This window comes from Chinchilla lanigera, unplaced genomic scaffold, assembly GCF_000276665.1.
Source record: "Chinchilla lanigera isolate Chin_1 unplaced genomic scaffold, ChiLan1.0 scaffold00047, whole genome shotgun sequence".
Classification (NCBI taxonomy): Eukaryota; Metazoa; Chordata; class Mammalia; order Rodentia; family Chinchillidae; genus Chinchilla; species Chinchilla lanigera.
Window position 1 is genome coordinate 10,450,050 of NW_004955448.1, and position 23,559 is coordinate 10,473,608.

General features: G+C 42.7%; 1 protein-coding gene across 3 annotated transcripts in view; it reads left to right on the plus strand.

The window, feature by feature from the left end:
• The window catches only part of Schip1 (schwannomin interacting protein 1), a 138,539-nt gene that overhangs the window by 85,789 nt on the left and 29,191 nt on the right, over positions 1 to 23,559 (plus strand). Inside the window, exon 1 of one of the 3 annotated variants that reach the window (XM_005393117.2) lies at positions 984 to 1,250. The exons of 1 other annotated variant lie outside the window; for it this stretch is intronic. In XM_005393117.2, coding sequence (XP_005393174.1) covers positions 1,221 to 1,250 — 30 coding nt within the window. In that variant the 5' untranslated portion in view covers positions 984 to 1,220. Of the gene's footprint in view, positions 1 to 983; positions 1,251 to 12,903; positions 13,195 to 23,559 lie in introns of those variants that run through there. One more of the 3 variants, XM_005393116.2, reaches the window with a different exon arrangement.

Here is a 23,559-nt window from a genome sequence, read left to right on the forward strand (position 1 = left end):
ATTTATGTGCTCAGAGACATTTTGTTAAGAAACAACCAAACCAATTGTCTTTGACAATTATTATAGATAAGGAAATATTATTCTTTCAGGGTTTTCCCCCTTTAATTTTCCGTCATTAAGTTACCTTGAAGAGTATCTCCTAGAATGGCCCTTGAAGCCACTCAGAAATTGACCCCTAACTTTTTCCCCCAGAACCATACATGGTGCAGCTTGTATTTCCTCTAATTATCATCTGCAAGTCTAGAACTCTTTCCTTCGCTGTCTCTGAGGTAGGATTGTTTGTTTCAAGGGTCATTTGTGCTGTACTGGTGGTACTTATATAGTAAAGTCACAGCATTAATTTATAGGTAAAGGGCCTTAACTGTTTTTAAAAAATTGCAAATTAGAATCCAAATTTAGTTTTCATGAAAATGAATAAATTATTCTGTTTAATATTTTAATAAGCTCTCTCTTTAAAAAAAACCTATAGGAATAGTTATTCTATCTTATTTCTGTTTGGCTTAAAAGCAGCTAAGAGCCAAAAATACGTGGAGGTTCTAAAAAAAATTACAAAATAATATTTTGTAATGAGTGAAGACCTTTCTTTTAAATTACAAACTTGACAAATACTTCAAAACACCTAGCACTGGAAACAGCCGTTCATTATCAGTATTCAGAATGGATTCTTCCCCTTTAGGGTGCTAAAAGTTCGGAGATGATCTTTAAGGCCTCGTTTTTCGAATAAGCAGCCTTAGTGGGCAGGAAGGAAGATGCCGGAGGTTAGAAATGTTCAAATGCAACATTGATTTGTGTCTGTCTCTCCCCCTCTCCCTCGCTGGCCTTTTTCTCGTTAATGAGGACTAGAATGTTTCCACATCAGTTAACTGCCTTCATAAAGCACCAGAAGGTCACACCAGCCCCAGACTGATCCTTTTCTTTGTGCCTATAATATAATTGGCTGATTGTGCGGGTGATGAGCCCGCCCCCTCCCCCAGCCGGTCCTGGCTCCCCGTGCCGAGCCTGCCTCACTGGTTTCCGAGGAGCCGAGCTGCTCGGCCGCTGCGCTCTCCGGCACAGGCAGTGCACTGCGCAGGTTGATCGCGAGCAGCATCCATTTTAATCTGCGGGGAGCCCCTGCCTAACCGGGGCGTTCTCTGCCCGCCCGTGGATGCGCCGCGCTCTCGCTCCGCAGCCGCGCTCAGCAGTCCAGCCCTGGGGTCTGCGCCCTAGGATGCTCTGAGATGGTGCATCAGGAGAACTGCTCGTACCAGGTAAGCCTTGAAGGCTGGGCTTGCGGCCGGCATCCTCTGGGAGAGGCCTTCCTCTTCCCAAGCAGCAGGTTGCCTCTTTCCGGATTTTCAAGGGATTTTTTGCCGTCCCCAGCGCGGTTTCGGCCTTCCCTGCGTACGGTGGCTGAATTGTAATTAGGCTTTCTGGGGAGTAATGGGGCAGAAAAGCTCTGCTTCCTTGGCCTTTAAAGCATTTCTGGAATCCATGGAGGTGGTCTGTGCTGTGGACATTCGGTGTGTCTGTGCGACAAGAGGAACTGCTTTGAACTGTAATTGAATTTAAGGGGATTCAGAAAAAATCTGGTCAGAATTTCACATCGTTGGCGTTGAGAAATGGGGGTTTTGCTCATTGCACAGCATGTGACTTACTTTTCTTCTGGTTTTTAGGATAGTCTTTAAGGAAATTATGGAAATAGACAGTCATAATTGTTGATCTTAGAAATTTTTGAAATGTCAGCCAGCATGCACTTGACGTTTGAAGTTGCACTTGTATGTCTTGTATGTCTTCATGAACTTATTTTTAGCAGTATGTGGTTTAAAAAGCTTAGTAAAAATATGCGTTAAGGCACCACAGAGAAAAAATTTAATAAGACGTGCTCAACTGTGTGCTAATTTAGTATCCGGAGTTATGAATTAAACACTGAGACAGCTTCGAATGATCACTTCCAGGGTGTGTAATAATTCTTAGGACTTGGGCTGTTGAGGCAGCTCTGAGAGCATCCTCATTGTAAACAGCTAGCAGGAATATTCTCCGAGAAATTGTTCTTTGCAGCCGCAGTTGTAGACTAGCCCAGGTGCTGGCTAGTTAGTATTGGGCTATTACTCAGCTGGCCAAGTTTAGAGGCTCTAAGGAACCAATTCTGTAATTAACAATGCCTCTTCCTGTGTGAGGCGGTTACCTGAGACAAGCAGGTGTTTCTCATAAGGTCAGATTTCACAGTGCTAAGGATATGCAGGGCAGAATGGTACATTTCACCAGACTCAAGGCAGCGGCTTCTAGTTAAGTACCACACGCCTGTAAAATACATTTATATGCTTTTTCTCTGCCTAGTAATGGGAATTGTATAATTATAGGGGTGTTTTATAGTATTCTCATTTTATAGGACATTTAGGTACGTAGATCCTAAATATCAAGATTTGTGCTTCCATGGGGATTCTTTCCATGAGAAAGAGTCAGAGATACTGAGAAAACAACCCACATTACTCAGACATAATACAGTGTTTAAGGGTGGGGAACGTTAAACACCATGGGGACCCTAATCTGTGGCTACCCCTGCAGTTGATTAAATTACTAAAATAATTAAAATAACTTCCTTCTCTTGTCAGAGAAGCTATCTAATTTATGTTTGAAGGGCAAGCTAATACAAAATGATTCCCTGTATCTTTTCATTAGGCTGAACATGAAATTGTTTTTGGAGGGTAAAAAATGGGTCAAACATAAAGTTAATCTGGAAAAGAAGGGTTAGGTTGGCCTAGTCCTTCTTCCAAAGGAAGATAGCTTGTTTTTATTTTATATAAACTGTAATATATAACAGTGACATTGTTTGTTCGATAGTTCTGAAGTACTTATTGCTTATTTCCACAGTAAAATTAAGTGTTTTTGGTGGATAATGATAGTTCATAGACTGCATCGCCCTGGAGCTTTGTAGTAGAACTACCTTCATGTATATGTTCCTTTGAAATGCTCTGCTTATCCACAGCTCAGCAAAAACAGAAACATTAACCTTGAAGCCAATTTTAATCCTACTTAGAAATCTTAGTTTTAGAACCCACCTGGTAGCACATGTGTTTGGATTCAGGAAAGGAGATTTCTCTAAATCTTTACTTTGATGTTGTCTCAGTCACTGGTGATATGGACAGTTTGATAAGATTTTCTCAAAACTGCCCCATTTTGACAGAGCCTTATTTATTTTTAAAGGATAATAATGCAGCAGTTAAGGCACATTCCTTAGATTAGTATTTTTAGTGATTTGACAGTTCATTTGCAGGACTGATTCTTTTCCTCTATAAATGATACATACTAAGATTTCAGAGAAATCTTTAATGGAGTGTCCATGAATGGGATATTAAAAGCCATCCCCTCTAAAAAAAATTATATGCACATCTTGGTCAGTATAGAGGTATGTATTATTTACTACAACTACTGTCATTATCACTATAGTAATAATGTCTTTCTAACTGGTTTACCCACCCTGCTTTGGCCCCCTGCTCCCTTCCATAGTCTACTTTTACGTGGTATCCAGAATACCGTGGTATTTTCCTCCAGCATTGGGAGCTGAACTAGGGGCTTTGCACTGAGCCGCATCCCCAGCCATTTTTAAGTTTTTGGTTTTGAGATGGGGTCTTGCTAAATCACTAAATTACCCAGGCTGGGCTCAAACTTGCAGTCATCCTGCCTCAGTCTCTGAGAGGGCTGGAATTACAGGCCTGCGCAAACAAGTCACCCAGAAGAGCTTTTAAGCCCTAAATCGGACCATGCCCCACATCTCCCTGCTCAAAGCACAAACCTAGGTCTATAGGGCCGGGACATCTCACATCAGTTCGCCCCTGTCTCCTCCCAGACTTTTCTCCTAGCTCTGCTTGCTTCATTCCCCAGCTATATGACACGGATGGCCCTGCCCCTACTGTTTCTTCCGCCTGGCCTGGCTCCTCCAACCCCCATCCGTGTAAGATGCCAGACTTAGTAAATATCCCTGTGTTTGGATATATTTCTGCTAAAAAAAGTTGTTGAGAGTTTATCTGAAAATCACAGTAAACTGCTGTACCACTGAGGTATATCCCCAGGCCTTATTGTTTATTTTTTATTTCAGACAGGGTCTCCCAAAGTTGCCCAGGCTGGCCTCAGAATTCTGATCCTCCATCAGCCTTCTGAGTAGCTGGGATTACAAGCATGCACCACTACACCTGGCTCCTAATTTGTCTTTATACTTAGCATTTATCACCATCTGTCATAGCATGTATTTTACTTAATTGTATGTCTCTTCTGCTTTCCTTGTTCCATGCTTCATGAAGGCAGGAGTTTTTATCTTGGTTCTCTCTGCTTTCCCAGTGGATGGATATACCTATTAAATACGAAGGTGACCAAGAAGAAAGGCACTGTAAACATGCAGTGGTCTGGTGGTTTCTTAGGGCTTTCAGTCCTACTCCTTCCCTCCCCCACATTAATCTGCACTCTTTTCATGAAGAGGCAGGTTATCCCCAGGTTTCTTGTTAATTTTCTCACCTGTGAAATAGGGGTTTTTCAGGTTAACATCCTGGCACGAGAGCTGGCAGGTCCACTGCCAGAGGCCATCTTCCTGCATAAACAAGCCAGTTACCATGCATCAAGAGTTATCGGCTTCCTGTCACCATTTCTTCTGAGCACATCAGGGCATCAGGGAGGATCTTGAAGCAGTACATCATTACATTTCAGAGTCGTTGCTGGCTAATGTGTAGAAATACAATTGATTCTTGTATATTTCTTTTCCAAATAGATGATTGTGTTGAAAAAAAAGAGTTTTGCTGCTCTGGGAGCGTGAATGTCCCTGTTTGAGCAAGTGTTTGGAAGCGTTGTGCTTGGAACAAGTTGGTTCAGGGAGGGGTGCAGTTTTTGTGGTGTTTTGTTTGTCTTCAGAGTTTCTCACATTGTTGTCGTCTTTATGTGCTTTTCTCCCTTACGGGAGTTAGATTAGCAAAGGTTACGGAGGCATGTGCTATCATTTTTGGTCATAGCCCTATTAAGAGAGAGAGCTATCGACCTCCATTTTCCACTCTTGGGAGGAAGCCAATCTCTTCAGGAAAGAACCTTGCCCACAGCTTCAGGCCTGGCAGCCTTCAAAAGGCCAGATTCCTCTAAATGCTCTCTGATAGACAGCTTAGAAATATTGTTAACTTGTAAGCACAAGTTTAGGTCAAAGGGCCCATTTTGCTTAAAAACTCCCAAAGATTTTCTCCCTTCTCCTGCAGTTTTGTTTTGGGATACATGCGTACATAAAAACAATGTGTGCTTTTATCCCTGTCTTGCCGTTGCTTAACTGACTGCCTCAGATATTGATCACACTCTCACATTCTTAGCTACGTGGGAATAGAGACTTGAAAGAGAAAAGGCAAAATGGTGTGTGAATAACTCTCATCTTTTCCCTCCCTCAGGAGAATAAAGAGTCCCTTCTTTGAACATACCCCTGGTCAGGAGAAGCACGGTCAGAAATCTTAAATGCTTCCCTGTGTTCCTTGGGACAAATCCCAGATACTTTGTATAACAGTCAAGGCCTAACCAAGATCTGAACCCTGCGCAGAAACATTCCTTCTTCCAGACTCTACGCTGCTGCCCCCACGTTCCCATCAGTTCTTTTTCTTTTGCTGTGAAACTTCCAACTAGGATGCCTCCCACCCACACACCACCTGCTTCCACGTAAGGCAGCTTTCAAAACCCAAATGTCACTGTGATGACTTGGGTCTCGATGTCCCCTGAATGGCTCATGCAGTCATAGGTGGGGCTTTTTCGTAGGTGGCTGAATCTGGAGTGTGTGATTGATTCATATTGCAGTGCTAGGACTAAGGGTGCTGGGATCAAGGGTGGATGATTACTAAATCGGTCCACTGGTTGGTTTGGCACCACCCTAATCTGAGTAGCCTGGGTACAATATAAGGGACAGAAAGAGGTTTGTCTCTGCTGTAGCTTGCTTTGCTACCTTCTGCCCACCATGAACTGTTTCTCCTCTGCAGTGCCTGTTCGCCATGCTACCCCGCTTTAGAGCCAGCCGATTATGCACTAAAACCTCTACAAATTGTGAGCTTTAGCTTTGGGTGTTGGATATTTTGTCTCAGTAACAAGAGAAAAGTAACTAAAAAGCCGTCTTCTGCAGGAAACCTTTGCCTCTTACCTCCCAGTCAAAATTCCTTCTTGTCAATGCACATTGTTTTTCCGCCTGTTAGAATCCCTTTACGCTACTTACATATAGGCATGTCTCTCCTATTAGACAAGGCTTCTTGAAGACAAGGCCTTACACATGGGGTATGTGTCCAGTAAAGGTTGTCGGATTGGTATCTGCCAGTAAGAGTCTCAGATCTATGCATGCAGCAGAGAGTTAGTGCAACGGACTCCAGAGTACAGCTTCATGGCATCTAAGCCTCAGGTGCCAGCGCTTGAGATATTCCATGCCCAGAATGGGAAACGCTGTGCAAGGTACCGAATGAATAAAAGAGATGCGTGCACATCCCAGACACAGTGCATTTGGAAGACACCTCCGTGCCTCCTGGTTTGTCTCCCAGAACTTTTCGAATCGGTGATTATCAAGGCATATACTCATCCCCAGGCTGCCTTTCTTAATATATTTACATTTGCAAGGTTTTACTGCATCCTTTTGCCCTACCAAGGGATGATTTTTAATGCTTTGTGGAACATTGAATTTTTCTGGGGGCAAAGTGTAGTTCTGGCCCAGTCGAAGAGTCAGTTAAATAAAAGATACCCTGTTGTAGTTTCATGTTGAAATTAGAGAGCATATCACTTTAAGTAGGACATCAAGATGTCCTAAAATTCTTACTGGAGAAAGTAGTAAACAGCCTTTCATGCCCAAATTCTAGTGGATCATTTAATGGTTAACAAAGGAAAGGAAATTTATTCCATCCCTGTTGACTTTAGGCCAAGTGAGAATTCATTCCCCAGTCGCTTCTTCCTGTGAATGAGAAAGCAAGGTATCAAATTTGAGTTCATTTGAGATTCTATGCAGTGTAAGCCTGGTTTCATCCACAGCAGGGAAAAATATGTCAGAATGATAAGGGAATTTCAAAAGCATCTTAGCATACTACTTTGAAACACACTTTTAAAGATAAGTTCAATACAGTAACTTTCTGTACTCTTCTGCAGATTTTTTTATTAGAGAAATACTTTTATAGTTAATAGTGACGAATTTTGAAATGAACTTTGTCTTCATTGTTTTTCCTGGTTAAAGTATAGTTGTATTCTGCCCTATTGAGATATAATTGTTTTTCTGAGGAGATGGTAATCATAAAAATTAAGAAAATAACTGTAAGTATAAATTCATCTATATTTGTTTTTTATCAAAAATATCTAAAAGCCTAATTTATGTTTTCCCACAAAAGAAGCACAGTGATAAGTAACCAAATAGAAAAGCAAACAATAACTGCAATTAAAAAAAAAACTTCAACAGGGCTGCATTATGAGCTTGATCTGAAGTAGAGGTTTTATACGAGCGTATCATCCCTGCTTAAAGGACCACCATCTGGCTCAAACTTTGTGATTCAGACTTAAGGTGATTTTAAGAAATTAAGCCAACAGCTTACTAGTACTTTCTTTTGTAGAGGATGGTGGTCATGGGGCATGGAAAGAAAATGGGGTATTTCTATGATACATATCACTGCATCAAAGAAAGCTTTTGGGAGAATGGAGACCCCCACAAAGAGAGAGAAAGAGTGTGTGTGTGTGTGTGTGTGTGTGTGTGTGTGTGTGGTGTAATCTTGGATAACTAATCAGAGTTTTATGGAGAGAAACATTAAGAGAGTTATGTCCCATTATTTATTTATATTCTCTCTACCAAAGGAAACTGTGAAATCTTGATGTACTTAATATTCCCTTGTGCGCTACATAGAAGCATCAGAAATCACTACACTCCCTGAGATAGAGAGTAATTTGACAAAACTGCTTGAATTCAAAAGAAAAAACTCCATCACAGCAGCCTGGTGACAATGTGGGAGAACATTCTGGGGAAAGAACATACAGAGAAACACAATGAGGGCATTAATATGGTCCCACCTGGAAGCCGCACCGTGGTCGGCAGAGTGACTCGGATGGATTTCTTATACTCGGGTTTCTTATTGGGCAGAAAGATTTCAACTCTGACCCTTAGTCTTTTTAATGTGGGGAAGCATTTGGCCCTGGCTACTTCCCACACTGTGACCTCCCCTACCCTGAGCTTTTAATGCCATCATTTTAATGTTTTAAGCTACAATGAAAAGTATCTGCAAATTTTTCATGGCTTTTCAAGCTATCAGGATACTTTAACTGAAAAGCAAGCCAAATTTAGATGAATTGTACGTAAAAGAAGAAAAGATTTGAAAAGAAATTACAAATCTAGCATATGGAATAGGGATGCTAAGGCTGAAGGAAGAAAGTGGGAGACTAAAGAGTTAATCAGGATGAAACAGTTTTCACCTATGGATAGGAAAATCTTTGACAGCGCATAAGTAATTTCCCAGCTATGTGGTCCATGTACTCGGAGTCAATAATTGCTACCAGCCGCCGATAATGATCATTTAAAAGCATTAGCTCACATGAACAGTGTGCCTTGCAATTTGGAGCATGGCTTACCCGGAAACTGAAGCCCTCAATTCCAGTCCTTGAACCTCAGGGCAGAGGGGTTGGAAGAAGTTCTTTTCACCTCAGGGATTCTAAGTGGCCAGAGCACATTTCCTAAGGGAGAGCATTAGCTTCGGGGCCCATCTTCTGCCAGGACAGTTTATTTTCGAGAAGGCAGCAGCGGAAGAAGGACGGGAGTAGCTGCTGTCCCTTGTTGGCGTAGCTACCACACAACCACCCCATGCGCCATGTAGCTCGTCCGCCGAGGTGCTGTTTGGTTACGTTTCATCCGTTCTTGTGTTCATTTGGACCTCTTGGAAGTAAATTTAATGGCAGTGTTGATTCCAAACATTGGAAGCCCGGCTCCTGCCACCCTCCTTGGAAATGCAGTCTGAAATAGATGGATAGTGGCTTTTCATGAATCTTTTTAATGTGCTAGAACAGTATCGCTAATAAAGTGCACTTTAAAACTCCAGAGATCTCTTTTTTAAAATTCGTTTTCTGATTTGGGAGGTCCAGAGTGGGTCCTGAGGGGGTCTCAGAGTGTTTTTCTAGAAAGTCCCAAGGTTCTGCTAATGCTCTGGACTGAGAGTATACTTTGAGTAGAAAAATTCCAGAGAGCGTCAAAGATCAGTCCTATCTATCACATGCGATAGGGAAGTACTGTATCAGATGTTTAAAGGTGGCAGAAGCCATCCTGACAGCAACGTCGCATCTCCATCTGCAGAGGGCTGAGGCTGCGAACCTTGTTTGGGGAGAGTCCCCGTAATTCACCCCTTTTAGAGACTGCCCTCCAAGCCCTTGCTTCAGGAGGAGATGTTCTCCTGCTTGTCTCTATTTGGTGCTTGCTAGGGAATCACTTCTGACAAAGGGGTAGGAGGTCAGGGAGTGGGGCCGTCTTTTCCTGTTTTCTTAGTACTGATTCTTGTTGCAGTTGTTTGGTTGGGAATTTCCACCTCGGACTTGAGGTGCCTGTCTTCACAAGATAATAGTATTAATGTGCATGTGTGTACATGGATATGTATGTATATAGTTAACTTATAATTCATGCACGCACATATATGCATACACATTTATATTGTGTGTATACGTTTACACATTTAAGAAAGTTCAATTTTTCTCATTTTAATGCTATCCCTAAGTCAGCCTGGTTAACATTAAAGTAAAAAGATGTTAGAATTCAGGTGTATAGCCCTATGTGTCATACTGAATCTTACGTTCTCTAAATTTTTGTTAATTTCACCCACGATAGTTACTGGCTGTAGGTTGCCAGGTGGACTGGGGTGCTAACCCAGGTCAGAGGCAGAAATGCATGTCGTGAACTCAAACTGTAGTGAGGTGGCTGCGAATCAGTACAGCAGCTTGCAGCTTTGCTGCTCAGTGAAAGAGCTATTTTTCACACCCGTAGGGCTCTTCAGGCTCTGAGCTGCAGGAGTCTGCAGGCTCCTGGGGCTTCGGTTCACATGGCCTCCCTAAGAAGCAGGCCTGAGGGGTGGACAAACAGGTGGAGGCAGACCCCTCTTCTTCCACGAGAGAACGCTTGTTTTTACCTTTTGAACATATGTGGGGTCCGCAAGATTTGGGCTGAAAAGCACTGATAGAAACTATTACTTGTTTCTCATTGTTGGCAGCATTCAGAGGAAACATTGTAAGCAACACATGCATTTCTCCTCGGTTCGCACACTTATTCAGCAGCTCGTCATTGTCCACTGTGTGCAAGGCAGTGTTCTAGAAGCTGTGGGGTAAATAAGATGAATAAATACAAATCCCTGTCCTCTTAGAAAAAGCCCAGAAAGCGTAATGACTGTTGGAAAGAAGCCATAATGGTGCTAAAAGCACCATGGTAAGTGGAAAGGAAAATGCACCGTACAGCGTGCTGGGTCATGAGTGCCGCAGCTTTCCTTTCATTTCTTGAGGCGTCGTCACAGGAGGTATGTGGCAGTACGTGCTGCTGTTCCAGATGTATGACTTATAAAACGTTTCCCCGTGTGATGCTGTTATATGGGAATGCTGCTGGATTTCTCTGTATCTCACTCTAGTTTTTTTTTTTTAAATTTCATTATTTTATTGTGCGTAGTTGTTTCTTTCTGAGGCAGCCAGTGAAGGAGGGCTGTCCAGCACACTCATTTACTGGCCTAACCATCGACTAACAGTCCTACCTTTGGCAAGGTACCCAACCCCACTAAGCTCTTTCATTCAGCCACAAAACACAGCTGTTCAATGTCTACTCCAAAGAGTAATGAGAGGATTAAAGACATGCAGAAGGCACATATAAAATGCACATAGCAACTCCTTAATAAAGGGTGGGTACTGTTAGGTTGTCATATTCATGTAAGAAGATACACAGCACTTCCTTCATTTTAATCAATCTCCTTTGGCAGGATTTAAGATACGCGGGGATCTTCAAAGTAGAGCATTTATTATACCCCAAAGCGGTAGGCTTAGTGAATCCTTCTGCATTGCAAACACCTGCTGCGGGTGTGTGTTCAGTGGCCAGCATTGCTCCACAGCCACGGGAAGCATTCTGGGACACTTCCTGCCTGCGACATCTGGGGTAAATCTAGACATCCTGACTTCTCTGTCTACACTGAGAGTTCTAGGATCTGGAGGAGGGTAAGACAGGGAGATCTCTGAGGCAGAGAAGGCCTACACAGTCGCAAGTGTGGCTCTGACGTGCAGCTTGTCATTGTCATGGGTGACAGACACGTGATTCATCCTTAGGAACTGAGGTGAGGGGTGAGGATAGAGTAAAGGGAGGAGATGGCTGTAGGTTGAGGCTGCAAAGGAAGGTACTTGCTTTGTAGAAGGAGGATTCCTGTAAACTACATTGAGACACGTTTAGACCATAAACCTTCCACAAACCGAATTTTTAAAAACATTTATAGAGAGAAATAAGTAGGCAACTGAAAAGGAGGGCACTTCTGTAGAGGGCCAGGCACCAGAGGCTGTGTTGAGTGGCAGTTTTGCTCTTAGAACTGCTTGTTTTATTACATTTGTGATATGTGATGAATACATTTATCATAGGGAGTTGGTGCGTGTACATATCACGTCTTAATCTGTTCTACTTCCTTTCCCCCCTCCCATCCTTCGTCCCTCTATCTCTAGATCTCCTTCTCATCTGTAGAAAGTCTACTTCCCTATAATCTACCTTCCTATAATCTACTGTTTATCTTCAAATGATTTATACTTTGGGCTTCTCATGTAAGATAAACCATGAAATAGTTAAGCTGTGTCTGAATTATTTCACTTAGCATTATTGTCTCAATTAAACGCATCCATTTTTCTACAGATGACTCAAATTTATCCTTTTTTATGACTTAGTAGTGTTCCATTGCACATATAGATAGATAGATATAGAGAAGGAGAGAGAGAGAAAAATCACATTTTATGTATTCATTTGTTGGTGGACATATAGGCTACTAATGATATTGCAGTTGCTCAAAAATCTGTTGAAAAGGTAGTACCTAGTACATTTGCTGCTTTCTAGGTAAGCATGCCAACATGTTGGACTGTGTTCCTAAGTGGAGGCCCGGCCTTTGAATTGCTTTCTGACCCCTGTCTCCTGAAAACTTTATATTTTTTTAAATAAATAATGGGTTTTTTCTTTTTGGTTTATGGCAGTAGTAATTTGATAATGATGACCGTGTGTGCGCACACGCACTTCTGTTTGCCTCTTGCACCAAAACACCCTCCAGCTGTGGGCCTTTTTCCCCACTGTATGTAAAGCCCGTAAACAAAACCAGAAGCCATGGGAAAAGGGTAAAGAGAGCAACAGAAAAGGACTTTCGCTTTTGTCAAAAAGCCCGCCACTGGCTGAATTTTAAAGAAAAGTTGACGGATCTTTTTCTCTTGCCTGTATTAATAGAACAAAGCCGTGCTCCCGGGGCAGGGGGGTCCTCCTGTGAGTTGGAAAGCGACTGCAGTCCTGTGCCCGGACTCGCACCAGATAATAAAACTTTTACACATGCGTTTAACAAAGTTATGGGAATTTTTTTTAAATCTGTTTTACTGTTTTTCTTTTGTTGTGGGATACTCACTCATGAAGCTTGCAAAGCTGCAAGTCGTTGCTGCTGTGTTTATACTGCAGTCTACCCGATTCGGAAGAAGATTGCTAGTTTTCCTCACAGAGCTCCAGCTCACACTCAGCCCTGGACTGGGGACTTGTCAGCCTGTGGAAGCCTAGTTCCTCTCTTGTCTTTTATCGGGAACTGGAAAGGTGCTGCAGAGAGGAATCGGATAGGATCACTGGGGGAAGGTGACAGCAGGTGGTGGGAACGCTGGACTCTGATCGAGCTGAGTGTCAGGAGGAGAGTGAGCCTCAGAAAAAGCAGCTGCCCAGGACCAGAGCGAGGAACACGCCAGGGTGGCCACGTGGGGCCGTATCTCTGGGACCGGGGGGTGAGGGGGGTGCAAGGACACCTACGGCCAGGCACGGACGCTCAGCTGGCTCTCCTGTCAGCATGAGCAGTAACTGGGGCACTGGGCAGCTGGCCCTGCAGCCTGTCAGAATTCATGGAAGATTATTTCTTAAGTAAAATTCTAAAAAGTTAAACGATGAATTTGGACAGTGATGGAATGGATGACATCATCAGTCAAGAATCCCCAGTGGATGTGGAGGGGAATTATAAAAAGGTAAGGGCGGGGGGGGGGGGCAAAACTCCTGTTTATAAACAATTGGACTATTTTTCTAACTGGGAGAAAGATCGCCCTTGAGGAGTGGCCAGATTCCACACTGAGTGGCCATTGCCATAATATAGTCAGGAAAACTAAATGCAAGAATGAAATGCATGAAGTTAGGAATGGTCTTTCTCTAGCTTATATTCATTAATCTATGGTAGCAGTAACAAAAGTATACATGTTGTTATTCTGAAGTTGAAAATTTTATTATGCATTTCGTTACTGGGCAAGCCTCACCTATAAAGGAGTATTTTTTAAAAATTACTGGCCTGTGTTAACAGTTTATGTAGAATAATTACTGGAATGGTATCTATGACATTTTTAACTTTAGGAAAAAAAGTTTTGGCTTTTTAAATTTTGACACAGTCTCTGTTCTGTACTTCCTTTTGAAAGTTGGTTTATATGTTTTGGGAATGTTTTATATGGTAATTGTCTAGTAATAACAGGTCCCACTAAAAATAGCTTTAGTTATATGGGTGAGGTCATGAAATCATACCACAAGTATATGCTTGTCTGTCCACAGAAGGCTAAATACGCACTATGTCCTTCCTCTCTTATTACTTACGGAAAGTCAACTGGGGTTCACAGCACAGCATACTGTGAGGAAGAAGGGTCCTGCCATCATGGACTGGAATTGAAGTTTCTTTTCCCTTAGCCAAATATCAGTTAATGTAGCTGATAGAACAGTAACACTTGAAGCTTATTTTTTTATTGGATCAAGTATGTCATTAGCCTTTTTTTCCCAGAGTAAGATATAGGAAAACGCTTCTGTAACATTAGCTCTTCGAGAATAGTGATGTAAAATATGGCAACTTGTACCTTAAATATAATTGTGTGAGTATCTTTTAAGTATATGTTTCATTCTTAGAGTAATTCACAATAGTTTGTGCACTTTCTCCAGAAGGTGAAACCTGAATATGTGAAAGAGGCCTGGGACACCTGCAGTGTTGCCCTGTACCTTCTTTGTCCCTTGTGATACCAGGAAGGGAATGAGTCCCCAGGATGATAAGTCTGTAGAGGCCTGAAACCCTGACACTTTGCAGCTGTCCCCTTTGGAAGCCAGTGTATAAAAGACACTTATGACACTGCCATCAGTCACGTCACTTATCCAGCCTTGCAGAGCAAGCGTGCAGTTCAGAATTCCTCTATTTTCTGTGCCAAAGAACTGGTCACAGTTTTCTTTGTCAATCAGTTTTTCAGATGGAAAAGTGTAGGTCACTTCACATGGAGGAAGAATAAAAGATTTACCATTGTTAATACATCAGCAATAAAGTCATGACCACTGTAGTTTCACCCTACTTAGAAAGGGGGCAAGAACCCAGATGCCTGGAATGAGTAAGAAATGGTATGCCAACAAGGAAGACCGAGATGACTACAGTTCCAAACATGTAAGGCTCAGGGAACTTTAAAACATGCGCAGCCACAAAGCAGAGTTGGCCTTGTGTAGTCCTTACCTAACGGAGATGGTAGAATGGCCTGTGTGATTCAGGAGAAACAGTACCTGGTAGGTTAGTACAAAGACCACTAGACGAAAGTTCCGGACGCATGGAACACTCAGAGATCAGTAAACTGCATTGGACACTTGTTCTGTAGTCTGGCAAGCGCTTTCAAATATGTACATATCATGTGTCATGGTTACTATGAAAAATTCATTACGGTTAGAAAAAACTGATTTGAAATTGCCTTAAGATTTATTAAAAAGGAGTAAGAAGGCTTTTTTCTTTAAAAAAAAAAAAAAAAAGACAAAGATTAGGAAAACCAGTTATCTAGTATAAAAATCACTTTTCCTTTTTAGACTCTTTCTTAAGATTTTTTTTTTCTCTAATGTTTTTGTTCTTTGGTTGGCTAAATAGAAAATTAAATTAAATGCCATCAAATAGTATTCTGTAGGCATTTTGACCTTGCAACCATCAGTAAAATATATTAGATTCTGTGCCTCTAATATACTTATATTTTATTCAGAAATTACACTTGTTTACTGCTGTAAAAATGTATATGTATAAAACATATACACAAGTAGAGAGTTTAATGAATGAAGTTTTTATAAATAGAAGTTCCAATAGTTGTCTCACCCTACTTTCAGAGCAGTGGTCAAAAACAATTGGAAAATTGGTATACCCTGCTCAGGTGTTGCAGAATTCCCTGAACCAGTTGCGCTAATAAATATCACATGTCTGTAGGGATTGTTTGGCTTTAAAGTCCGACAAACAGCCTTTGGGGGAAGACTCACTTTCCAGTGACTAAAATTAGATTCCACCAAGGCAGAGGACGGAAGAGATTACGTATCTGTTCCTTTTCCTTGGGGAAGATCCTGCTTGTTAAAAAGAAATGTTTCATTAAGGACCTCTGGTTTATTCAATAACAGCGGCGAAACCGTACACAACAGAAAACAGATCCTAGTATTTAGGAAAGAAAGGGGCGACCTTGGCAACATGTGCTGTGTTTGTTCAGCTCATGACTTCCCCGCCTGCTAGGAGCAACTTCTGAGTCCTTGGTAAAGAGCCACACAGCTGGCTGATTACAGGACCTGAGCGGCCCTCAGCAGAGGAGCCAGTGCCCCCGGTCACTCATGATCATTTCCCAAGAGCCTCCCTTGTTCCTGGCATTCTGCACGGTGCCAGGACACAGAAAGGAGACTGCGCTTTCCCTCCCGGGGCTTCCAGCCCACACGGGGAGGCACAGAAGCAAACCTGCTGCATGGAGTTACTGGTGCTTGCAAGACCGTTGAGATAGCCAGTGTGGACTTCCAAAGCGGGCAGGGTCTGCTGTCGCGGGATGGGGGAATATCCAAATGACGCTAATGGAGAGCGAGAAGAGGAAATCAATACATTTAACATACTGTGTGGTATCATGGCGTAAGACGGGCTCCAACTCTGGCCCAGCGCAAACTCGGGGAAGCCAGTTTTCCTTGTTCCCCTGCTGCCGTGGCGGGACGAGGTTGCCGCGGTGGGGAGGCCTGCGGTCCCGGGACTGTGCAAGCCTGCTTGCCTGGCTTTGTTCTGCCGAGGTACTGTCTCTGGTGTCACGCATCCAATTACAGTGAAAGATTAGGGAGGACCCCGTGAAAAAATTAAAAGGCTGGAAGGAACAATATTTAAAGTGAAGCCGCAGCTGCGCCTCATGTTTTTTTTAAAAGGTGAATGGAAATGACTGCTTGAGATAAACTGTAATAAACAGGAACACAGAATGCCAGCTGCCATTCCAGACAAGCGCTCAGGCCTCCCCACACAATTACGGAGGAAAAGCAGCCTTCGACCTCCATTAACCCTCACGTCTTCCTGTCTGTGAGGGAAGAATGCATTTGAAGAACCCTGTGAAGTTACCCAGCTTGGGATCTAGCCCCACCTCAACCACCTGGAGAGAGTCTCTTCTGCTTTCTGGGCCCGAATCTCCTTTTCCTCAAAGGGGGAATAGGCCCAGTCCGTCTGAGGTACTAGAAACACGAAGCCTCCTGGCCCCTAGCTCAGCTAGCCCGCCTGGCCACGGGGCTGGGTGTCTCAGAAACTGGGTTTCCCTGTTACATGCCAAGCCCTCCCCAGCTCCCCGGCCATGCCCTGGTTACCTTCCTCGGCTTCTGCTCCGCTTTGTCTACCCTACCCGCCAGTTCTCCGAGACTCCTGGCTCCCACATTTTTGTGTGCCCGTGTGACTTGTTAAACTGAGATACAGCTCACGTACATAAAATTCATTTTGAAGTACGTGCGTTGATGATTTTTAGTACGTTGTATTTACAAGATTGTGGAAGGCACTATCTAATTCCAGAACGTTTTATCCCTGCAAAAAGAAGCCCGTTACCCACTAGTTACCCCACATTCCCTCCCTGTCAGCCTCCGACAGCTGCTAACTTGCTGTCGTTATTAACTCTGAGTTCCAGGCACTGCTGGTTCTTCTTGTCTCTTTTTCTTTACTCTCTTAGCACCTTCCGTTTAGTAATAGCACCAGCTACCTTTAATAAATTAGCCCTTTGTGCCAGTGTCCCAAGTACCCATCTGCTTTCTGTATAGTATTTCATGTAAAAGATTTATATGCCTTCTTTTAGAAAAAAGAAAACAGCTCAAGTAGTTTCAATAACTTTTGACACTGCTGTGAAAGTCAAAACGTTATCTTGGGTCTTCTCAGCTCGGAACCCCCTGCCCCCAACTGCTGCGCTGCCCTACCTCTTGTCAGTTACACGCTTGTGCCAGTCCTGGCAGACCTTAAGTCTAGCCTGACGTGGGAAGTTGAGGACAGCAGCTTCCGGGCAGCTGATGAAGGCTTGGCTGTTACATAACCATGCAGTGTTTTGGACCTTTGTGTTCCTGACAGTGATACCGAGTGACTCTGATGGCCTTGTAGGCTCCTGAAATGGCACCTGTTAAAAATAGAATTGCCAGATAACGCTGGCCTGCGTTAAAAAGTAGTCTCTGCAGGCAGTCATCTGAGAACTAGAAATAAGCTCAGCGTGCTCCCAGTGGTTTGGATTTTGGATTTGCTGTACCTAGGACAGGAAAACCGTTTGTTCTCCAGTGTATCCTTTTAGGATTTAATGTTGGAATACTTCCACTGTAGTAGTTATCTTTGTGGATTGTGCGTGTGGGTTCCAAAGTTCCCATTCTGAGTAGCTCCTGAACTTTCACCCTAGGTGTTTGCTGAATAATTTGCTCCAGTCCTGAAGGGTGGGAAAGTTCCAGGGATACGGATTCTGCGCAGCCGCACTTCTTGTTGCCTGCTTCTGTTTATATAGCATGAGAAGGGTGCAGTCAGCAATCAGCAAAACCACCCTCACAGCTGCACTGATGCAAACAGACATCTCCACCCTTTGGACTGGCATCTCAGCCCTTTTGATGTCCCCCAGTTCTCAGGGTAACAGGGAAGCCAGATAGTTCTTCCCCTTGGGTGGTCCTGCTGGACCTTAGGTATCCCTAGCCAGCTGTCTTCTGAGGCCTGTCCTGAGCCAAGTTGCACCCCAAAGCTTGATACCTCACCCACAGATACTTATCTGGGCAAATTGGCTTTGACCAAAATAATTTGGTTTTGATGGCAACATTAGAAATTTTTGTAGCATACTAGGAAGCCTGTATTTGGTGCCCCAGAATATCTGGGATATCTAATGTAAATCTGCAATGTCAGAAATTTTTAAAAAAAGCACTCAGACATAATATTCATTTCGTGATACAGTGGGAAGATACTATGTCATGTAACTGTTACTTCTAGTAATTGAAAAGCACTTCCACATGGAATAAAATAAGATTCAAGAACTTGAAATAATTTGCTTGGTGTAAATATGTCCTTGATAATCAAAAGCACACAGTTTATCTTCCCGTGGAATGCTGTTTTTGTATTTGGATCTTATGGCAAATCCATGATTTCTCTCATTGAGAAAACAATTAGCACCATTGTATTTCGGTTTTCTTTTGGCTTTTTATTTAAAGAAAATGAAAATGTATTTAATGAACAAATAAGTTCTATACTTATGGTTCACAGTGCTTAGAAGCCTCAGGCTGCTCCGCACCGGAGCGCTGCCTGCAGCTGTTAGAGGAAAGCAGTCCTCCAAGCAAGGAGAAGAAACAAGAGTGATCCGCATTTCCCTAACAGAAGAGCACTTCTCCCACGGGAGCTCCAGAGCCGCACTTCATTCCCTGGCAGCCGCTGCCAGTGGTGATGATGCTGGGTATCACTAGGCACGGGAGCGTGCTGAGGCAAGGGGGTCATTAAGTGGTTCAAAACAGGCATCCCGGCAAGGCCATGACTGAGGCCGGACCGCCACAGATGAAATGCACCTGGCTGCAGAGGCTGGATGTGTTGTACAAAACAGACGTGTCTCACGGAAAGAAGACCCAGCTCTGTGCTTGAATCAGCAGAAGGGAATGGTTAGAAATGGCCATTCTCAGCCCCAACTCAGGCCTTCTGAAACAGGAAAGGTCTGTTTTTATAAGCCTCCTAGGCGGTGGTCTTGCATAGTTAGGTTTGAGAACTACTAGCTTAAAGAAATCTATGATAGAAGGCGTGCGTGCATGGGTGTGTGTGTCCATGTGCAATTCTCCACTTGGCCGACTGGCATCCTAGCCACCCTTGGCATCCTGCGTTCCTTTCAGGACTGTGGTAAAGCTGTGCCTTCCTCAGCTTCTGGGATGATGTAGCCCATAGTCCTTAGGAAGTTTTCCTCCATGGTACCTTGTTTTCCTTTTCACCATTGGTGGAAGGTAAAGTCATACGGCGATACCTATAGGGCATTGCTTCCAGGACTGCCCTCAAATGTCAAAATCTGTGAAGGTTCAAGTCTCTTACATAAAGTACTGTAGCATTTGCGTAGGAATTACACACTTCCTCTGGTATAATTTAAATCATCTCCACGTTACTTATAATACAGTGTGAATACTCTCTACGTAGTTGTTATATTTATTGGGTGTGGAATGCGGATAGGAGGAAAAGTCTCTGTGTTCTGTGCAGATACAGTTTTTTCTTAGTATTCTGAACTCTGTTGGTTGAGTCTGGAGATGTGAAACCTGCAGGGATGGAGTGTAAATACTGTGTTTACTGTTTTAACCAGCAATTCCTAGGATCTGTGTAGGAGATAGAGAAGGAGCAGTCAAGGCCCATGAGACTCCTCAGTCTTGGTGGGACCTCCTATGACACCTCTTGTCCCTAGCAATTCCTGGGCTTTTAAAAAAATGCGTTCTCAGGCCTTGCCTGTGAGTCAGAATCTGTCCTGCCAACATGCTCAGCCGATTCCTATGCACGTAAGTCTGAAAATCACTGACTTGGGTAACAAGTTAGCAGTGCAGTCAAAGGGCTTCTAGAAGTGTATCTGAAAGGGTTTGTAGGGAATTGAGTACGAAGACAGCATTGTAAATGCAGTGCGTTCAGTCATTTTAAAATCAATTTAAAACTCCCCAGGATGAATGGGTAAATTAGGAAATAAATGAAGCTGGGGAGAGCAGGAAGCTCAATGCAAGAAAAAATGAAAGGCAGGAAATTGGGGGCTGACTTTTTCCTTTCTCCCACTCCCCTTTCCCACAGCACAATGCTGTCCAGCCCAAGACTGTTCCTCTCTAAATATTATGTCTGCTTTTACTCCCACGGTACGTCTGTGCCATTTTCCTCAGCTGGGGTACTGATTGTCTAAGCCAAGCCTCTTCACATACATGCATCCTCAGGAGAGTTTAAGGAGCTCCTTCCCCTTCGTGCAGCAGCCCTTTCCAGCTGTGTGTGTGTATCGTCTGCACAGGAGTCAGAAGGAAGCAGGTGCTGGTAGTATCTTGAGAATCGGTTGGCTTTTAGGTTCAGATGTAGGATGTTGTTTCCCAAAGCATGTTCCCAAGAACCCTAGAGGTCCCACAGATGTCAGACCCACAAAAACAGTGTATCAAATAAATTGTGGAAATGCAGAGAATCTAAACTCTTCCACTTGTAAATTACATGCAGGTTAGCAATGTTAAAGGAGGTGGCCCTGCTTCAGAGACACCAGATTACCAGATGCTGCCGGCGAGGGGAGGTGGGCCAGGGCATGAAGTCAGCCTGAAAAAGGGATGCAGGAATTCTACTGGTGTGGCAGGGCTGGGCATACACTGTATCCTGAAAAGAGTAGGGAAAAAGACTTGGGGATAAAATTTGGACTTAGACAATATCTACCCAAGCACATTTTGCTTCTTACTTCTTTTACGAAATACCCCTTTGTTCTTATCAAGTTTGGGAATTACACTGGATCTGCAGCGCTGCAGGAAAAGCTGAGCTTTGGTGTTTAGAGGCTAAGCGCCTTCGGGGGCCGTGTTCTGAGATCTTGCTTGTGTGGTACCTCCGAAGGCATTGTGAACCTTATCAGCTTAAGCACAGGGAGTGGCAACAGGGAATTCAGCAACAATGACAGACAGCACAGAACGACCTGCAGCTGAATGAGGGTCAGTTCCTAAGCACAATTTTTACTCTCATCTTGGCCTTCAACAGCCTTTCTCTCTCCACAATTGGCCACTACTCCCCAGTTGTCTTTCTGCTAGAAATACCAACGTTAGACATTTAACTTTTATTTTATGAGAATATTTCCCAGGGCTGTTTTAGGAGTGGACATGCATCCAGTGTCACTTGGGGTATGCTTCTCCCTTTGCCTGTATCCCTCCTCGCCTAGTTGCTCCTTGCTTTAAAGCATCTCTGGGCTTTGGGGGTTGAAAGACTTAATTAACCTGCACATCTGATTCCTTAAAGCGCAAAAAATTTTTGAAACCACACACAAACACACACACACACACACACACACACACACACACACACACACAGAGGCAACTGAAAGGAAAGTAGTTGCAGTTGTTGCATTTTACTCATCAACTGAATCATAATTAACTTGAAACATTAGGAATTACATGTATTTCAAGGAAAGAGTAAACAGTGGTAATGGAGTCTCTCTGATGAAAAGATACTTGTATATAAATATTTGTGGTTACTATTAGTCTGTATTATTTATCCTTCACAGTCAAGTGTTTTGTCCTTTTCTGAAAAAACATCACATCCCTCTCAGGGAAGAAGTAGATCCATATCTCTTCAGTGCTACATTATATCTCCATCATGGTGTCCACCATTATTAATAGTCTGAACACCTTACTTTTAATGTGGAAGACCAGAAAAAAAATAGAGTGAGAAAGTGTGGATTTGCACCCTATCTCCTCTGCCTAACAGTAGGACAACCTTTCATCACTCTCAGGTTCCTCATTTTTAAAGCAGATATTATTACAAGATTATTCATAATGCTAGAATTACGGTAGACGTACATTGCCATGAGCAGGTACACTCACTGCTGAGTAATGTACATAAATTCTCTCATTTAAGCCTCCAACATCAAACGAGAACCTTTTATCTTTGAGCCGAGATGAGCTTTCCAAGCACAGAAGCCTTCAGAGACCTGACAGAAGAAATAAGCTGTTGACTTAACCACAGAACACAGTTAAAACTCAAGAGGATAAATACCCTTAATATAAAACTGTTTAAACTCCTACACCTCTATAGAAAAATACGCAAAACTAGAGATGAGGCATTCATAGAAAAGAAAGTACAATAGCTAAAACCACTTAAATATTTACTGTCGCCAATAAAGAACTGAAGTAAAAAGCATGCCACTTTGTCCTGTCAAATTAAAAACAACAGCATTTTTTAAATGAAAGTGTCTAAGGCAGCCAGAATGTCGTGAAAGCGGCCCCTTTACGCTGCTGGTGGGCATGTGAATCGGAACAGCTTTTCTCTAGAGCAATGTGACAAAATGTGTCAAGAGCCTCAACAAATGTTCGCGCACAGCTGATCTGGCAATTCCACTTCCAGAAACTTATCCTGAGGAAATCATCAGGCGTGTGGGCGGGGATGTATGTAAAGATGCTAACTTCCATGTTATTTTTGATTTCACACAACCCAAATGGCTAACTGTAGAGGAAAACCCCACAGGATGGAATGATAGGCCATTGTGCTTTTAAAAAATATGAAGTGATATGAGAAAATGTCAAAATATAACAGAATATGATGTCATCTTCATAAAGTGAAAAAAATCCATAAGTAAGATGAGAAACTAAGAAGAAATATATCAAATGTTAGCAGTGATCTCTACAGGGTGGGATTATGGGGAGATTTACATTTTTATATGCTTTTCTCAATTTGTTTGGTGGGATCCAGAGTAGGAAGAAGTGTTGGTCTAACAGTATTCTTTAAATTATTAATGAAATGTTTGAGGGTAAAAAAATTGTGATTAATGTAAATAAAAATATGTTTAGGGTTTCCCCAATATCTGTAGCGTAGTGGATAAGGAAATCAAAGAGACAGACATAGAATCACAGGTATATTGACACAGCGCTGCTAGGCTGGATATCTTTTAGACAGATCTCCTTTCAAACCCAGGCTAATGTTAAACATCACTCATTAACTCTAATGTTATCTACTAGTTTTATTTTTGGATTTCAGTTCTTCCCTGCAGTTTTATGACTATTTGAGGGGCTTGGATGAGAATCTTTTTTTTTTACTATTACATGGATTGGAAAATGGGTTCACTGCTACTAAAATAAATTTATTTAAAGTAAAGATGTCAAGCAATGTGCTTCTGATTGGTCTGAACTATTGAAAGTACCAACCCTGCATGGGAGGGTGCTTTGCTTTGATTAAGGTTCCTAGTGTACAGTTGTAAGTAGTTATGGAAATGAAAATGAAAGGTATGCTTGCTTCCCCTAACAACTTTATGATTATTTTCTTCGAGGTCAGAATTGTGCTAGTCCAGAAAAAAAAAATTAGCATCACATCTGTAAAAAAAGCAACCTATCACTTTGTGGCTGTCTCTCTCTCTCTCTCTCTCTCTCTCTCTCTCTCTCTCTCTCTC